The 19,716-nt window shown below is 50.9% G+C and overlaps 1 protein-coding gene across 1 annotated transcript in view; it reads right to left on the bottom strand.

Annotated features, from left to right (window-relative positions):
• Syt6 (synaptotagmin 6) overlaps positions 1–18,724 on the bottom strand; it is a 70,589-nt gene extending 51,865 nt beyond the window's left edge. The window contains exons 1-3 of the mRNA XM_004641684.2: positions 18,429–18,724; positions 7,665–8,013; positions 5,510–6,068 (exon numbers count right to left, since the gene is read on the bottom strand). Coding sequence (XP_004641741.1) covers positions 5,510–6,068; positions 7,665–8,013; positions 18,429–18,591 — 1,071 coding nt within the window. The 5' untranslated portion in view covers positions 18,592–18,724. The remainder of the gene's footprint in view (positions 1–5,509; positions 6,069–7,664; positions 8,014–18,428) is intronic.
• Between the last annotated feature and the right edge of the window lie 992 nt (positions 18,725–19,716).

Below are 19,716 nucleotides of genomic sequence, written 5' to 3'. Positions count from 1 at the left end.
GGGGCCTAGTCTGTGGCAGGACATCTCAGAGGACATCCTCCAAGGGCTTGAAAACGGGACTGATTCTTACCAATATTTCAGGGAGAAGGGGTAGTCTGGAAATTTCCCATCCGGGGCTTTAGGCCTCTCCTATGGAGACCACATTCCTGAGGACTGGAGGCATCAGTTCTGGTAAAGCAAGAAAGCAAAAACTGTTCTACGGGAGAAGCTGAGAGGCTGGAAATCTCACTGCTTTGGGGGCTGGTTTGAAAAGGAGTGAACTTTGGCCCAGAAAAGGAAAACCACTTTTCAAAGGTCACATAGAGACCACATGGCCTAACTCAGAAAATCAAACAGGGATGCTACAGCTTTCTTTTGGTAGTTTCACTACTTACCATCAACTACAGCCCAAAAACATTAAATGGAAAATTCTAGAAAGAAAAAATGAATATTATAAAAATTTCATGGTGCTTTGAGGGTCATGATGAACTCTTACACCATCCAATCTGTCCTGAACCATCCCCTGTCTAACGTATCCCCACTGCATACACTACCTGCCTATTAGTCATTCAGGCATCATTATAGTCTATTACAACATTTTTGTCCAAGTAACTGCTGTTTTACTTAATAATGATCTGGTCAGTTTCATTGCTGTATATTGTTGTGGCTGTCCTATTTTATTATTCTTTTTTGGTTAATTTTTTTAATATATCAAATTTATAAATTTAACTATATCATAGGATATATCTGGTGTCATCTGAGGTTTTACAAATTCACTGGGGTCCTTAGGATGTATCCCCCTTGCATAAGTGGAGACTACATAGACTTATCTAACAACCAGTCCTAAGAGGTGGCCTGGACCCAAGTGGAAGTCTGAGCTGGGAGTGGTAGAGAAGTTACTCATAAGTTGAGCCAGTGACTAACATTGCCAGTCCTGTGGATAATCCACTACTATTATGGACTACCAGACTATATTGGATTATTTTGCTGAATTCACGCACCTACAATATTTGAACGGCAATGGAATACCCATCTATGACAAAACTGAACAGAAAAGGGGGATAGAAATGAAGGACCATTTTGCAGTGAAACACACACACACACACACACACACACACATATCTGTATATATAAAATAGTTAGGATAGATATACAGGTACTTTCTCTTAGCTCAATGAGAAAGATTTGTACTAATAGTGTTTAGACAAGATATCATGTCTGCATCTTATACTATGAATAACTACAAAGCCAACAATATGCAACGTATTAATTATTGTAACTGTCCTATAACCTGTTTTGAAACTGTCTCATCTCTATTTCTTTTTCAATAAAATTGTTTTTTAAAAAAAGCTGAGCCAGGGGGAAAGGAATCAGGTGTTAGAAGGTGGCTGTTGGGTGCTGTCTCTAGTATCACCCTTGGTAGCTTGCGTATCATATTTTGTTTGCTACATATCATAATACCACGGGCTAGATACCATTAATGACCCCATTTTGCTGATAGTGAAACTGAGGCACTATTTACATAACATCCTGAGGTCTCAAAACTGAAAAGTATGGAAGCTGGAATGTGACAGATTTGTTCAATGCCAAAGCCTGAGCTCTTTCTGCACAGCTCTATTCATTCTAGGGGTGGAGACTACTCCTGGACCTCTGCCTGTCTTTCTCCCTGCAGACCTGGAGTCAAGGCTCCCTGGAAGTACACAGAGCACTCCATCACCCCCCAAACAACACACATACTCATGCACAACGGACACACCACCCACTAACTTAGTGGGCACCTGGCAAGCAGAGAGATGGCCAAGTCCATTAGCACCGCGGAGCACAACACATATGTTATGGCCCCAATTACAGCCTTCACCTCCTGCCACAGTGAAGGAGTAGGAATTGTGGTGGGGAATTGTGTGCGCTCGGGTCTGAGGCCTCTGTAACAACAGCTACAAGATTACAAAGATGTTAGCAAACCCCGGTGACGGCAGCTCTGTTATAATGATGAATCTGCAGCTTTATATAGAAATAATGAGACTGAGGGTAGGCGAGTGGGGGAGGGGAGTGGGTGCTTTTAGGCAATTGAAGCTCTGGTTGGCGTGGCAGTGGCAAGACCCTGGAGATGCCCAGGAGACCACTGGGGACCCTAGTCATTGAGGCAGGAGGGAGGGCAGCAGTGTCAGGGCAGCCGAGCCCAGCCCGGGGCTGGCATGGATACAATGAACTCCCTCTGTTTCCTTCTCAAGCTGAGCTTTTTGATTCAGTGGAAGACCAGACGCCTCAAGCTTGCCTAGCAGGCCCCCTTTGCCTGCTTCTCGCCCTCTGGCTGGCGCTGTGTAGGAGACTCTAGGCCACCCAGGCCTCCCTCCAAGTCAGCCTGGAAATAGAGGGCTGCAGGCCCTTGTGGCTTATGATCTGCAGCCGACAAAGAACAAGCTCCGGGGTGTTTACTTTCTCTTCACTAGCCTTGAAGCTCAGTGATTACTGGCTAAGAGAAAACAAGTGTCAAGCCTTGCTACTTCAACTCTAGGGCTAGGGGAGGGTCCCGCCTGGCTCCACACGCCAAGCTGCCTCTGCCTCTCCCAAGAATCACTAGCACATCCTTCGTGGCACTTGTGTGACTGCAGCACAGGCCCCTGAGTGCCTGTCCTGCTCAGCCTGAGGGCCACTGACTCTCTGCTCTGGTCCAGACTGTTAGATTTAACTGCCGATTGACTACTTCTAAGCAGTCCGTCCCGCTGAACCAGGCGCAGGCTGGGTCTCTTCTGACAAAGCCCAGCTCCACCCATTTTCTTCCAGGAGCTTTTCTTCCAGGAAGCCTTCCCAGGTTAATCTCACCCATGTCTGGCTGTTTCCCGATGATGCTGCACACCAGCGTATAATTTTAATTGAATTAAGTCAACATCAGTCATCCAAGAGGGCATGGAGTTCTTACCTCCAGGCCAGAAGGAAGATGCCTGAGAAAGTCAACTGGGACACAGCCATGCCTAAGACCGCCATCGGGAGGAGCTAAGGACCTTGCCAGGCAGAATATGCTAGGGATACACAGAGAATACTCAGCGATGGGTGCATGGAGTTCTGGGAGGCTTTGGAGGGTGGATTGGTTTGGACTGGGAGGAGGCGAGGGTCAGGCCTGCTTACTGGAGCCCTTGTGAGTGAAGGGAGGAGGCAGGGATGCCACACATGATGAGGGACCGGCCCTATGTGGCAGAGGAGCTGCCATTCTGAGCTCAGGCCCAGCATGTAACTTTGGGGACAAAACCGGGACACAGAAGTGAGCGGGGTGTCAGCTGCACCCATCTGTCCCCATCATACTGGCTGCAGGATTTCTTACCCCCTGAATGCTCAGACAGTGTCAGTGCCTGTGACTTGGGTCTCCCAACCCCCAAATAATCAGATTTTCACAGCCAGCCCTGCAAAGCAGGGAGAAGCACCAGCCTCTTATAACCCCTCCCCCTCCTTAGCTGGGGTACTTGCTTGCCAGGGCCTGCGCCTGAGGACTGAGCTCTGAGGCCTGTGCTGGGTGGGCAGCTGGAGGCTGGAGGCTTCAGGGGCTCACCTGAAGGAGCACTTTCCTCAGACTAACTGCATGTGAGACAGGTGGGTGTCCATAGCCCCATCTCCACCACTTCAGAGATGCCCGGCCTGGACTCCCCCTGTGCCTGGCTGGCACGCAGTCCCTTCCTCCTGGCCTCTCAGGTTATTTGTACCCACCTCTCCCCATCTAGTAAACTAGATTTCCCTCACCTGGGTGGCTTTCTTAGCTGTCCTTGCTCTCAGGGCTCTTGAAATGGCACACAGTAGATAGGACTTGCTGGCTTGCTTTGCCAGCTACTGACCAGCCATGCCATGTCCCATGAGTCAAAGGGGCTCCCCCACCCCTGCCCCAGTGCCTGACACAATCTTCTTAGGAGGTACAGAACAGCTATAGTGATACTGAGGAGGATGAGAATGGTGAGGGGTTTTCTGGCACCCTCTTTAGGCTCTGCCTTTTCTGAAGCTGGGAAAGAGAGACAGGAAGCTAACCCAATAGCCATACAGTGCCAGGATGTGGGAAGTTCTACCCAGGTGTGGAGGGTGCCTGGGCATACACTGCCTTCTGCCTGGAGCTGAGAGCACAGGACAGGAAGGTGGGGACACTGGTGATAGCCGGAAAAGCCTCCACTCCCTTCATAGCGCCAGCCTTCACCATCCTGCATGCTGAGCTGCCTTTCTCCACCTGTGCGGTCGCCGTAATGAAGATGCTGCCTTAGGAGACAACAAAGGAAGAGCTGCACCAGATGTAAACTTCAGAGTGATTTCTGTGGCGGAACACCTGGCCTGGGCTGGTGCGCAGCTGCTGTGTGCCCCACCCCATCTGCCCGCCCCATCTGTCTCCAGGCCCTGCCGGCTGCTCAAGCTGTTCTTGAAGATGCCACTTGAAGAAAACAGAGGTGGGAGAGGTGTGGGGACATCAGGCCAGTCAAAGTCAGTGCTGGCTACGAGAACAAGGCAACACTGAGACCCTCCCCAGGGCAGAAGCAGAGTAAATCAAGATTTGTGTGCCAATGGGAAATCAACCAGACTGATTTTCAAAGTATCTTTCCTTGCAAATTCAACAGAAATTTTGAGTATGAACTATCCAAAAATCAGAGTCTACAGACGGTGTTGTGTCATTCTTCTGGCCAGAGAGAGGGCATGAGAACCTGAGGCCTTGCATATTAAGGGCTTAAGCACTACCTTAAGAATAGCCATGACAATTAGCACCCAAGACCCTAGATTCAAAGCCATCAGAGCTGAGTATAAGTGTCCCTGTGGGGTTCTGAACTGCCCTAGTGCTCTCAGAGAGGCACATACCAGCTACCCCATGAGATGTGCTCTGTGGCCTCACATCCAAGGAAACTGCATGCTAGCACAAATGGGGACTCTGGGTGACATAATTTCCAGTCTTCAGTGCCAGACCTGTCCTCCTTTCCCTTAAAATCCACTTTGAACCTCAGCTACTTGAGACCTTCCCTGGCTAATTCTAGGTGATGGAGAAAGCCTGGGATCTGCCGCTGTGTACAGATTAGTCACTTCTCTTGAGCCAGCCTTGCCCACGTCCCAGACTGCCGTGAAGACACCTAACACAAGAGTTCATCCTCACCGGCACAGTGTGCCCTTCCCTGCCTACCCCAAGAGTCTACTACACATCAATGCCTGAAGTAGGTGATGCTGTCTGATTCAGTCTATGGGCCTGGCCCAGTCTTTACTCAGAACCAAAGGAATATATAATGTTACAGATGGCCAACCTGAGGCCTTGCAGATTGAGAACTACTCCACATGTCAACAGAATCAAAAGATAAAAATTTACTTGCTTTTCCACTCACGTGGGGACTCTTACTCTCCACCTCAACTTAGGCAGAATGTAAGGACTCCCCCAGGGGAAGACCATTGGGCAATTTAGTTTCCCTTATCCTGAAAGACCGAGGCTCACGTGTCCCTAAGGCTTGGAAAGTGGACACATGTCCCCTCCTACTCTGCGCCACGAATCCCCAGCCAGCCGAGGGAACAGAGCTGTACTCACACTGGTCGCGTACTGGATGTCTTTCCAGATGGAAGTTTCCCTGGACAGGTCAGAAGCTTCAAAGAGGTTGTCTAGGATGACCTCCCCAATCATGTCGTGGCGGGAGAAGCGGTCGAAGTCAAAGACACTGAGGTGCAGCTTGCGGTCAGCCAGTTCCTCATAGGGCACAGGGAAGTGGAAGTTCTCATCGAAGGTGGGGTTCAGGGTCTTGCGGTGCACCCGGGTCTGCAGCTTGCACTTGCGGTCGGGCAGGAGGTAGATCTTGACATAAGGGTCAGAACTTCCACAAAAGTCCTTGGCGGGGAGGTCAAAGGCTTTCAAGATGCGCACAATCAGGGTCTCACTCTCATAATCGTAGCGCAGACTGAAGTTGATCTTCCCGCAGCTCTTGGCAGCCTCTGACTTGGCATCCTCCCCATCCACCGACTTCTGCTTGTAGAGCTCAGGCTTGATGCGGCCAATGCTGGTAGGCTGCTCCGCGGCTGGTGGCAGCTCATTGCCGTAGTCTACGCTGGAGACGTGCATCTGCCGTGGCAGGTGGCGCTTGAAGGATGTGTGCCTGGCAGAGCGCAGGAGGGGCAGAGAGAGTGTGTCAGCGCCCAAGGATGGGGACACAGGAAGAGTCAACCTCGGTGGCACTGGATCATCCCGAACCCTGTAGAGCCCCTTTTCCCGCCCCCTTATTGATCCCACTTTTCCTCTCCACACAATTTGTGCACAAGGTGGCTGGAGCATTAATGTATGTAAAGTGGTTGGAATGGTTCCTGGTACAAGCTCAATAAATGTTAGCCATTGTTATAATCATTTTCCTGCTTTCTAAGTTTTTTTTTCCTAGTAGGCAAACAAATCATTTTCCTGCTTTCTAAGTTTTTTTCCTGGTTCCTCTGTTAATGCATGAGTCCCGTAGTCTATGCTGGAGACGTGCATACACAGTTCCCTGGAATGTGAAGGAGCTCTCCACTATCCTCACCACGGTCACCATCACCACCGCCACCGCCACCACCTCTGCCACTGCCGCCACCACCGCCGCCACCACCACCACTACTGCTGTACCACCACCACCACTACTGCTGTTTATTATTTACTTGACAGCAGTAGAGCGATTGGAAGCACAGGCTTTGGAGCCAGACTCCATGGCTTAATTTTGGCTTTGCCATTTTCTTGATATGCAACGTTGCACAACTTATTTAAATTCTCTAGCCATTAGAATAAGAATAAAAGTAATTGCCTAGAATTGCTGTGAGGGTGAAATACATTAATACATGTATGGCATGAACTATATAATACTAAGAATTAATCCAGGGGTATAATAAATCAATACACGTACTAGCTCTTAGGATCACGTGGATGCTTTACTTGGTTCTGCCCGAGTGTCTGTAAGAGTCATTAGCTCCATGTTATAGTGGGGAGAAGTGAGGTCCAGAAAGGTGAGCAGCTTGCCCAAGGCACTCTCTTTCTGGGCCCCCAGTCTGAACACCAGCTCTCCTTCCCTATGGTGGGAGGAAAAGTTCAGGGACCCAGCAATCCACAGGAACCCCAAGTTTTGAGCATGCGTTTTAGTTTTGAGTAGCTATGATGTCGTATACCTGGATGTACCCTACCTTTTAAAGGTATTTCTTATTTTAAAGTAAACATTTTTGTCAATATGTGTTTGTTGGTAAGTATTGTTTGGAGTGAAAGGGTGCCACATAAACAACTGCTCTCATGCAGAGAACCCTAAGAGGTTTGAAAGGTATCCTCCTTCTCGAGAAGGACCCTCTTGCCTTACTTCCCACGCCCTGTGGGCTCTCACTACGCCAGGCTTTACTAGCATGTCTCCAAACATACCATGAACTTTTTCACCTCTGGGTCTTTACATATTCTCTTCCAACACCCCCTCCACTCCCCTCCTCTGTCTCGACCACAGCCATCCCAAGTGTATGCACCCCACAGCACAGCACAGCACCCCAGAGGGTCCCCTTTTGTGACCTCTCTCCCACTGCCCACCTCCTCTCTGAGCACCCACCATGCCTCACCTCATCTGACCCACTCCTCACTCAACACGCACTGTTGTCTCTGCTCTCTGATTTTCCCAGGCTGAAATCTCATTAATGCACTGAATATGGACATGCAGGCATGTGAGGCTTAGGAAGAAAGGGAGGGCCACACTTCTCACCTGGTGGATGACGCTGGCTCTGTGGTCTGTCGCTGCAGCCGTGTGTGACGCATTATGTGCTCCTTCACTGACATCTGTACCTCGGCTGGGATATCTGGGGATGTGTGGCTGATCTTCACAGCTGCCTCCAGGAAGCCCAGGGTGCTGGGGTCCTTCAGCTTGTCCGCCATGTTGCTTCTGAAGCAGGGGCTCTGGAGGACCTCTAAATGAGGGTTAGCAGAAGAGGGGCTGGAGGCCTCCTTGTTCCTCCAGGGCGTCCAGCACAGCTTCCAAAAGAGAAAGAGAAAAACTGCCACCAGGGCCACGCCACACACAATAACTACCACGGCAAGGAGGCTGACAGAGGTGCCTGCCCAGCAAGCACCAGACAGGGAGGGACAGAAACAGACAGAAGCAGGAAGAAGCAGGTGAAGGTGTTGGCAGAGGGTGCACACGGAAGGGACAAAGACGGAAGAAGAGAAAAGAATGGTCATGAGCAAAACTGCCAAGGCAGGAGAGAGATGACTTTCAGGGTTGACTCTCCATGTTCCATTTTGTGAAGTCTCTGTGGCCTTCCATTCTCCTCAGCCTGATTTCTCCAATATCACCTCCCCACCAGCAGCTTGAGGAGCGCCCCAGCTGCCTGCTCTACCGCTTCCTTGCATGTGTGCAGGGAAGGGAAAGTAATTTAAATGGCAGACTAAGCAAACGTGCAAGTTCGTGAAGCGTTCATGTTTGGATGCTGTTTGAATTTCGATCAGAGCCATTCCTATGGCCAGGCTCTCTTCCGCCATGGGCTGTGAGGATAACTCCCTCCTTTCTCCTCCTTGTCTCACCCCCTTCAGGCCCAATAAACTCGGAGGACTTCTAGGGCACCGGGTCAGCTGCATATCCTTGAGGGCAGGGTTGGCTTTGAGAGCTCAACAGATACTTTATCAAGTTGGAATCTGACCCCTTGCAGTATATGTCCAAGCGAAATACAAAATACAAGGATTCTAAGGGCTGCTCTTCTCTGTGTCTGTGGCCATGATAGTGCCCTGCTGTAAAGCTGGTTGGCTGAGCACTGGAGCTCATTTGGAGGTGGGCACCCACCCGTACCCAGCCTGCTCCTGACCCAGAGCATGCCCACAACCACGGGCGTACCATACAAAATACCTCTCTGTGAGAAACCATTCAGTAGATCTCCCTGCCCAAATCTGAGAATGCACCTTTAAGTCTAAGGCCTTTTTCTTCTCTGAGAAGTTAGAAGGCTCTGAACCTGTGGTAACCTGTCAAGGGCTGCACAAAAGTCACCCATGCTAAGTGCTAAGTGCTCTTCAGTAGAAGAGTTTAGTTGGTTTGGGCAATGATTGAGAAGCTGAGAAATTCTATAATCGTCACCAACCCAGATTCTCTGGAAGAGGGCGATGACTTAGTAACCAGACCCGTTCCTGCACAGCAAGAAGTGGTGGCTCCCTCTGTATGGGTGGGTCCTCACCAGCTCAATCCATCACTCCTTGTGCCCTGCCAAGTCCTGCAGGCTATAGATGCAGCCTCTAGATTAGCCTGTTCTGTGCCTTAAAAATCTCAGGACTCACAAGCAAGAAATGATTTCACAAAGACAGAGACCAGATTTTACTTTTATGTATGGGAGCTGTGGCCCCGTGGATCTGGGATCACAGGCTGGTCAAGTACAGAACCTATACCAGGGTCTAGACATCTACTGTCCAGCCTGGCACTCTTTCCACTGTTCTGGTCTGACTGTCCTGGATTAAACTACAGACTCTCATAGGCCACTGTGATCCTGCATTTTCACATTGTTCAACTCAGGAACTAGCTTGGAAACAGGCACATAGTTGCGAGTGAGGGAATGAATGAATGGAATATAAAAGCTACGGCTCTCTCCCGTTTCCACTAAGTGGAACCAACATCTCCCGAGCACTTAGCAGGTACTAGGTTGAGCTAGGCTCAGAGGTTGAAAGTGAGCAGGTTCCTCCTATACACAGGCCCCAGGAAATCCAGCTCACACCCAGAGGGGGCCGAAAAGGCAGGGAGGACGTCAGCCACCCTCTCTGGGCACAGCACTGTCTCCCAGCTTCCTGTTGTCAGTTACTCATCTGGATCAGCAATCAGGGACCTCTAGGAAGGGACCCAAGCCTCCTCCTGTCACCTTCCCAGCCCCTGCACAGAGACACTAGAGCCAAAAACGCTGGGGATAGTCCTTCTGGAGACCACCGAGGACCAGGAAAGCTGATTCTAGAGTACCTTCGTGGCTAACGGCCCTGGATGTGATACGCCTGTGCCTCAGGGGCACACGCACACACAAAGATCATTTTAGTATTCATGATCATATATAAGAAATGAAAATTTTAATATATGGTGTGATAGTAATAACAGCACTTTATTATAGCATTTAATTAATTTATTCAACCTCACTCTGTCCAAGGTTTAAAGTGCTTTTTATATGTTTCCTTGCTTAATCTTTTCCATTGAACCGGTATGATAAGTGCAGAAACAGACGTAGAGAGTGCTAGGTCATGCAGCTAGTGAGGAGGGGACACAGGCTCTGGCCCAGCCAGTCTGGCTCCGCAGTATCACCTGAGGACATGTACCTGTGCATAACCTGGGGACAAATGAACAGGTATCGAGGCAATAATTCCATTTCTTTCTGTTATGGAGTCCTAATCTCCTTGGCTTTCAGACTATTTCTCCAAGCCCTTATCTTACTGGGCTCTCCAGAAAAACTACTACAGACATACGCATCCTTCTTCTAAGTATCTGGCCATTGACAGAGCCTCCCCACCTGTTCTGTGTTACGGCTCTTCTGCATGCATTCTCTGCCATCCGAGCCTCCTAAAACAAAAGGTATTTCTAGGGCCTTGCTTTCCTTTGATCATACGTTTTACTTGCTCTGTTAATAATTAGAATTTTAATGAGAAGGGGGGCTGAGGGGGAATCTAGAGAGCGTAGAGTGCATTTAAATGTTCAGTCTGACAAAAAAAAAAAAAACACCCTGAATTTATAAATGAAAAGAGAGATGGGGGAAGGGTGGGCCAGGAGAATAAGTTTTTTCTCGGTGTGGTTGCTATTTCTATTTCTTCTCCACGTGGCCCCCAGCTGTTGTTCCCTTGGAGCTGTGATAAGGGGAGCCAGAGGGTATGGATTATGGGGAATCAGTACTCAGCACTCAATACTGGGTAGAGAATTCCAGGAGGCCCATCCTATGCCTGGGGGAGCCTGAACTTCACTTCTTGCGGACAGGCAAGGAGAGGACAATTAGATCCCATGCAGTGCAGGGAGGGGCTCACCCATGCAGGGGTACAAGGTAGTGACCAGGTCAGTAGGAGCAGAATCAGGCTGAGGGGGCAAGTCACTGTAACTCAGCCGCCTTCGCCGCCTGGTGTGTTGTCAGTTTTCTGTCACTGTAACAAATACCCAAGATAACTGGCTTATAAAAAGAAAAAGTTGTTTTAGCTCACAGTGTGAGAGGCTGCAGTCCATCCTCACTGGTTGGCCCTGTTCTGGCTCCCACAGCACCTCATGGTGGAAGCATGTGGTAGAACACAAGTGCTTACCTCATAGCCAGGAAGTGAAAGAAAGAGAAAGGGGGCCTACTGGCCCCTTCAAGGTATCACGCTCAATGACTTGAAGACCTCCCACCGGGATCCACCTTGGACAGCCAACTGCTACACCCTGGGAAACAAGCTTTCAGCGCGTGGACCTCTGGGGACATTCCAGGTAGAAATGATAGCACCTGGTTGAGGTGCGCTGAGGCAGAGAGGGCGTGTCAGCTCCCACAGTTGCCCAAAGCCTGTGCATGATCCTAGATCACTAAGATGTGTGCCATTCTGCCTCGGGCTTTTGGGGCCAACCCATCAGGACCTATTTGCCCCCTAGAAAGTCATGGGTGCTCAAATAAACTTCACAACATCTTTCCATTCATATTGACTTTGAACTTTGACATCCCCACCCCCAGGCAGACAGAACTCTAGTTGGGTAACTGTCACCTTCTCAGTCCTGATCCAGCTCTCTTCCTATGTATTCCACGCACAAGGCTCAATACCAGAGAGATGACCTGCGATAGCACTGAAAGGAGAAAGTGCTTCCTCATTATCTGTATTTTTTTTTTTTTTTCTGGGAATCTTTTTCCTTATTTGCCTTTCCACACACAGAGAAAGAAGCATTATGGTGGAGTCAAACAAGGTTCATTCAGGGTCCAGCTTCCATGGCTTTAAGCTGTGTGATTCAGAGAAACTACGCAATCTTAATTTTCTCATCCATTAAAATGGGAATAATAATGGTGTTTGCCTCAAATGGGTCATTGTAAAGTTGAAATGAGATTAAAAGAAAGAAAGAAAAAAAAAAGGAAATGAGAACAAAGGCATATCAAAAATCCTGAGAACTGCACCCACAGGGTCGTGAGTTAGCTGTATACACATACTAGCTATTTTACCGGAATCACCTATGTCCAGTCTAGTTCTAAATATTCTCTAGTTTTAAACTTGGTTTGGGGATCGGAACACCTGCAAGCCATGAATACTAGTGGAGATAACTTTATCATTACAAACTAGGAACAGTCTTACTAGTAGAAAAGATATAATAACTATTTCATACACAGGCAAGTGTCTCTGCAAAGTTTTCTTGGAAATTTAAAGAAATAAACGCATGATTCGTATAAGTCATGACACATCTTCACTCAGGTATCAGAGACATTCCAGTAGCCCATAGATGTCTGCTTTGGGAAACCACAGTTGCCAATGGGACAAAAGAGAAAAGCTATAGAATTAGGCTTTGGAGACCTACATCAGACATGAGGTGTTGTCAGGGGTAGGTAGCTTTTATGTCTGGCTGAGGAGTTGGATTTTACAAAGTGCTTAGACACAGGGCAGACATCTCAGGTGGGATCAGGCTAGAACCACCACAGAGTCCATTCCATCCACATTGCTTTCTCATTGTGTAACCTAAACAAGCTGTCTCACTGCTCTAGATCTCGGTTTCCTCGTTGGCCTAGTGTGGATCCTTATCCTTACCTCATAGAATCATTGTTAAGTGTTAAGCTATGACTTTGAGCCTCTGATACAAGACGAATACTCCAAAATATGTTATTGTTCTTTATGATTTTTCCTTTTGGTGGAATTTAATAGTTTACTGTGTACAGAAAAACCCAAATCTAGGCCTCTAAGCCAGAGAAAGGAGATGCCCAGTCAGAAGGCAAAGCATCTGAGGGACCCCAGACCCCTATTATCTCCTAGGAAGTCAAGAATTCCCTGAAGGCCACCAGGATAGGACCTGCTTGTCACCTTAAATGAGACTAGTAAGGGGATGGCCCATGGCCTCCCTCCCCTTCTGCAAACTGCTAGGCCATAGATTAGTATCCCGGGGCTTACTTGCTGCCCCACTGACACTTCTTCAAAGACAGAGCCCTCCCCTTCTCCCTACCCATGGTGTTAGGATTCATCGGCAGCTCTTATCGCTGGCTATTGTTCCCATTTTTCTAATGGGCTCCCATGTCAGGAAAATCCATTTTGTAACAGTAGCAAGCATTCTTGCTAATACATTGTAATTGAAAAAGATAAACTGGGGAGAGGAATTGGAAAGACAGGACCATTTTCCCTGCTCATCCCAATGCCTCTGCAGTCAGAGGAGCCTGGCCGTGGGGCCTGGGGCTGCTGGTGGATCTTCAGAGACGTAAGAGCTCAGGCTGAGCAGAACAGGAGCTGCCTCAGCCCAGCCCTGGCTGAGACACAGGTGGAGTCACACACATAGCACAAGTGAAGGACTAGACAGCACGGTGTGCAGTGGCCCAAGGGTATAAAAGAAACAACATTTAGCCCGCGGAGGGAAGACTCTGGGTGCAACTACTAAGGTTAACACTCATGATTTCTATGTATTCTGACATAGTAAGTGCTGAGGCCTTTAGGCTACCTCTTTGAGCTTTACAGCCTCTCACAGAAATTGGTTTTCAACATTCAAAGATAAATATACTAAGTGCAGAGAGTGATGTTAACTAAGTAGTTTGTTCAAAGGTGCGGTGAATTAAGTGGAAGAGCTGGGATTTGAATCTAGGACTTTCTGATGCCAAAGTCCAGGCTTGTGACCCAGGCATCGCAGGCTACAGGAGGTGGAGCTGAAGAGCTATAGTTGAGGGCTGGGCAGAGGAGCTGAGGAGTCATTGCTGAGCTGTACCGGGGAGAGAGTGGGGCAGCCTCTACTCTTTGGCCTGACTCAGAACCCGTGCAGAGCCCTGCAGACTTGGATCATGACCTATCCTTCTTCTTTTTCCCTGGAAAGTACAGATTACAGATTACCTGCCAGCCATCAGGCAAATAAGTCATGGCCCCTGAAAAGTCTCATCCAGAAGCATACCTGAGGAATAGGTGCGTGTGTGCACACGTGCATGTGTGCATGCGTGTGTGTGTGTACACATAAAGCAGGGACTATTCTAGAGAGGTTCCTAGTCATGGGCCATTAGTAATAAGCCTTGCTGTGGCTTATAAATTTATTAGGCAAACTGAGTGTAATTAAAATCCAGGATTGGGGAAGGGGAGCAGCGGGCCATTGTTTCCTTTCCTTCTTTAGAGATCCAGGCCCAGTTACCGATGGGGATAATTAGCAGAGTCCAAACACAGAAGGAATTAATACTCCTGAAAAAGCTGTGATGAGGAGAGACAATGCTGAGCTAATTACGGCTGCACCATGCTTTATGACTGGGCGCCTGCTTCCACCATCATTAGGGGATTCAGAGATAAATCAGAGACTAATGTGGAGTATTGCAGCTAACAGAGCATTGGCACTAATTTAGCAATTATTAGTATTATTATTTTGGCAGATGGTAACTGTACCTCTCTGCCTGGTTGGTCAGGGGATTTGGCCTCTCTGGGTGGGGGATTAAGGCTGGAGCAATGGAGGGGCTGGCAGAAAGAAGCCCAGGAAGATCCTTTTCCCTTTGTGCTCCTCTCCCTTTTTGTAGTAACACCTCATGAGAGGGGAGAGTTGTGTGGTCCTTGGAGAACAAGAACTAGTTCAGTGCTCCGGAGGGATGAGGTGTCCTTGTACCTCATCTGGACGCTCTGTTTGTGTCTGCTATCAAAGGTCCCTCCAATTGCAGCTCCTGAAGTAGCCCAGTCCTTGGGGGTGACTTTACCTGTGCCAGACAGGCAGGGGTGCCACCCAGCTCATTTAGGATGTTCTCTTACTATGCCTTTTCTGATTCTAGACAGCCCTACACAGACCCTAAGGAAAGTTAGCCTGATCCATTTACCTCAACCCCAGCCACCTGCTCACCCGCACCCTGCTCCCAAACTCTATGGACAGGGAAAACAAAACAAAGTTAACATGGGAAAAGAACACATCCTTTGTACAGAGCTTGAAGGGTTGAAGCACACTGGATCTATGTATTCCCCACAGTCAGAGGAAGAAGAGTGCTAGATCTGCAAATCTGAGCACTCTAGAAGCCCTAGGTATTGAAACTTGCTTCAAGAATCCTTGAGCTTCTTGTACAGCAATTAACCAGTAAGAAGAATATATGCAGTGTATTATTTGTTGAAACTGTACTTCCGATTTGATTTGAAACTGTCTCATTGCTATATGTTTATCAATAAAACTGTAGAAAAAAAGAAAAAAAAAAAAAAGAATCCTTGAGCTAAAAACCCAAGAGAGTCAGAATACTACCCCGCAGTTCTTCAGGATCCTGCATTGCCCCTTTCCTCAAAGGAGGCAAGATTCCCTTCTTTCAGCAAAGGGTGAGGGAGTGACTGATTATTCGGCTGTAAAATGTTGTGCATTTTCATTTGCCATTGAACACAGGAAAAAACAAACAAACCAACCCAAAAACTGTGTTGCAAAAGGCCAACTTGAGAGCCAACTTACAGAGCTTCTCCAGAGTCACTAGCAAAGTGAACGAACGTCACATCCATCTCTTGGCCACAGGTAAGCTGAGAATAGCCACAGCCACTTCTGCCGGCCAGCTTGGGGAGGCATAGAGCATCTCTAGACCTCTGCTCATTACCCTCAGTCCAGAATCCCCTCTTCCCACACCCAGCCTTCTGCAAATCCGCCTGTGGCAAAAGTTGACTCACTTCCAAGAGGAAGAAAATGGAGAACTTTCTCTAGTGTCTAGTTCGGAGGCATATAAAGGAGGAGACCAGACTCTTTGCTTTAGGGTTCTTAAAGGAAAAGGGAAAGTTCCTTTTATTTGGGGCAGTTTGGGTACAGATGCTTGCAAGTCAGGGTCTGATTAACTGAGATTTCTGGTGCAATTCCCAGCATAGATCTTGGCACATAAGAGGGTCCCAGTAAATGCTCAGGGAGTCTGAATCTCAGGGTGTTACTAGAAATCCTGCAAGCTAGTCTTAGAACAGAAGGAAGGCAAGCAAGGGAAAAACATAAAATGGTAAAGGGAGCCGAGCATGCTCCACTCACTTGCATTTTTCATAAAACTGCAGATGAAAATGGACCCAGACACCAGCTCTGGGATATAAAGGATAGGTTGGGAGGTAGGATTCCCAGGGCCCTGAACTTCACTGCAGCTCCTCAGCCCCTGTGCTCCCCCAAATCCCTGAGGTCTCATAGCCACTCTCAACCACTTTCATTTTCTGTGATCCAGGGTCTCCTCTTGCCTGCCTCTGCTATTTCTTTCAGCCTCCCAGCTTGGCCCCTAGGCTTCCTGGGGTTTGTGACTCAGCAGTCAAAGTTAAAGTTCCCCAGGGCTGACAACTCAAACTTGCCTTCTGAATCAGCCTGCAGGGAAAGCATACTGGTTCATCTGGCACTTCTGGCTCTCAACCCTCAGGCTTCTCCAGCCCTCAACCTGGTCACTCAGGCACCTCTCCTTTCAGGCTAAAGGGCCTCCTTCAGGAGTCAAAATGCCAGGCTTTTTCCTCTAGGAGGATTTACCTCACACATACACACCAACAGCCTTCATCCCCACAGGCAGTGTTTCTACCCTGGACAGAGGGGAGGGACAGCTTTTGTCCACCAGGTGAAACTCGACAGGTGCATCCTCACTCTCTAGGCTCTGAAGGCTGGGACCACCACTGTAGCACCACTGGCAGTGGAAAAGGTGGAAGGATTCTAGGGAAGGGGGATGGGGAGAAAGTGAGTCCTTGACTTGGGGAAATTTCTGTCTTGTGGGTGTATGCAGAGTTGGGCAGTGAGATGGTACAAGAGAACCGGAGTCTAATAATACTTGCTGAGTCCAAGCATTTCTGAGAATCTTGAGGGGGAGAATCAACCTCCCTAACCTCCATCACTATACTACCCTCTAGAAAAAGTTCTTCTCATCTCCATCTCTTCTGCTGCAATAATCAACTCATCAATCAAATATCATTGCCAGGGCCAGAGACCAGTGCCCTCCACAACTCACACAGGTCTGAGGCGGGCTCCACTCTTCCGAGACTGGATCCAGCGAACTGGCCTCCACCCTCAGGCTCCCTTGGCCATCTCATCCTTCCACCAATGACTGTTTTTAACCGGAATCTGCCTCCATCTCCGTGACCCTTCACCCCAAAGGAAAACAGGACTCTAGCACCTGCAGCCCTGAGATTACCCCACCTGTACCAGCTCTGGGAGTCACTGTCCCTGTTCTTGGCCGCTAGTCCCTGGAGAGACAGAGGGGGAGCAAAGTCCCGCTCTTGAGGCCCCCTCCTCCCTTTCCTGAGCTGTTGGTGAGGAGCCCCGAGGCCCAGCACCACTAGGGTCGAGGATGGGGACAATGAGGGGTACGTAGAGTGCAGAGCCCCAATGAACCCCGGCGTCTCGGTCCCTGCAGGGTCTCCCCACCCCCACAACGCATCCTCTCGCGGCCTCGCAGCGCCCCAGCCCCGCCCTCCCGGAGGGGCCGCGACCCGCGCTCTCCCGCCCAGGACCCTCCAGACCTCGCGACAAAGCGTCTTCCCCGCAGGCAGCGAGCGCGGCCGCAGGACACCGGTGCCGCAGGTAAACACCGAGCCAGCCGGCTGTACCGGGCCGACCCCTGCCGCTCCCGCCGCCAGCGCGAGACACGCCACTCCCGCTGTCGCGACTCCCCGGGAGACGTCGCAGCCGCGGGGCTCGGGTCGGGACTCACCGGCTCCGGCTAGCTCGGCTCGGCCCGAGGCTGTGTCCGGCGCGGGGTCCGCGGCGCGGGCGGGAGGAGCCCTCTTGGCAAAGTCGGCGAGAGGCACCGGCCCAGCCGCGCACCCGCCCGGAGTCCGAGTGAGTCACGGAGACCGAGTGAGCGAGTTATAGGGGCGCGGGGGGTGGGGTGGGGGGACGCCGGCACCTCCCCCACCCGCCCCCGCCCCGCCCCGCCCCCGCGGAGCCGCTCGCAGCCGAGAGCCGGGCGCAGAGACCTCGTGCCGGCCGCAGCCCCAAGTTTCTCCCAGCCTCGGGGGACTCGGGCACACCGGCTAACCATGAGCCCTAGAACCTGGATCCCTGGGGACGACCAGCTCTCCGCCGCCAGGACGGCCCTGGCTCCCGCTCGGTGCACCGACCCCTCCCCTGGCAGATTGCCGGCTGGGCGAGCGAGGGACGCGAGGGAAACTGAGGCCGCACGGCGCCTCGTCCCGGAGCTGCTCTCTGCGCTGGGCCTTCAACCCCACAGTACCGCGAGCAAGGCCGAGGGGTGTTCTCCCTCCCAGGGCCCTTCCGGGGCTTTCTGTGCCCGGTGGGCGGTGGGCGATGGGCCGGGCACGGGCTCAGCCTGGCGCCAGATCCCGATCCCGAGCTGGAGTTTTCGCTCCGGCTTCTGGGGCTCTCTGGATCGCTGCTTTGGAAGGGGGCCCCGAACTCGGATCTAGCAAGGGGGGCCGGGGCTCCCGTTACCTGCGTCGGCGGCGCTTGGACTTCTCTCCGGGGGCTGCTGCTCGAAGCTCCGACAAGTCTCCACGTCCAGCCCGAGAGGGGGCGGCCGGGCCCGGCACAGCGAGGCCAGGACCGCGAGCGCCGCCTGGCACCGAGGCCCCCCGGCGCCCCCCACCTCGCTCATGCCTCGGACCCCCAAGTCCGCCGAGCCCAGCTCGAACCCACGCCGCGGCCGGGCTGGGGCGGGCACGGGCACGGCGCCCCAGAAGACCCTCCCCGCAGCGGCCCCCTGCGGCTCGTTCGGCTTTTAATCACTTTCCCCGCAGGGTCCCCGCCCCTCACGTGGCATTCCACGGCAGCCGACAAGTCTGGCGCCTCCGGCCGCCCCCTCCACACTCGGGGCTGGCCAGGGTCCGGACAGGTTCCAGCCCCTCTGTGCCGCGGGAATGGAGGCCGGGGGGTGGGGGGAGCCAGAGTCTGGCTCTGCACCCATTACCTGGTGTGACCTTGGTCCTTTTGGGCCTCAGTTTTTCCCTCCGTAAAAGAGGTACAGTATAATGAGTAGGAGTGTTTCATGGCCTCCCTGGGGGATTTAAAGGTAGTGCTTGAGGAAACTGCCACATGCCACCCAAGTGGCAGCAAAATAGATAACCCCACAAGAGATGTGAGTGGGAACACCTTGGCGGAGGATCCTGAGGGAAGGAGCTAGTCGGGCTTGCTTTAAGTTCCAGCCTTGGAGGCAGAAGACCCCAAGACAGCAGAGCGATGCAAACTGCAAAGAAGACTTTCCAAGCTCCGCAATCCTGCGGTCCCTGGTACCGCACGTTGCTATGGCAACGGGAGGCAGCGGCCATCTCTCTCCATGGCAACGGGAGGGGAAAGTTTCTGGCGAATAGGAGGAATGAGGGGATTTCAAGAAGGTGCTCTGTTCCCGCCAGATCCACCTCCCTGCATCAGTAAAATGCTATCACAAATAATGGTCTCTTTTTCAGTTAAGCATAATAAGGACTAGAAAGACTGAAAACTGAACGGGAGGCTTGAAGCTAGACTTTAAAAAGCAGAGCTTCCTCAGGAGCTGCGAGGTGAGACCCAGAGGCCAGTTAGTTGAGTGAGGAGCTTCCAGTATGCCTCACTTAGCCTTGGGAGTCCATGGGCCATCGCTAAGAGGCAGGCGGCTCGGGCCCTGCAGGGCGCTATTACAGGAGCCTACGGTTCTCCACTTGTTAGCAGTATGGGCCCTTCCTATGTGGGGCTCACCGGAAGCTTTCCCGGAAGCTATCCCCAGCCATGGTATGCGAGGACATATCGA

Source organism: Octodon degus, unplaced genomic scaffold (genome assembly GCF_000260255.1).
Source record: "Octodon degus isolate 3935 unplaced genomic scaffold, OctDeg1.0 scaffold00140, whole genome shotgun sequence".
NCBI classification, from domain to species: domain Eukaryota; kingdom Metazoa; phylum Chordata; class Mammalia; order Rodentia; family Octodontidae; genus Octodon; species Octodon degus.
Note: the sequence above shows the minus strand (reverse complement) of the source record. Positions and strands in the feature narration are given on the sequence as shown.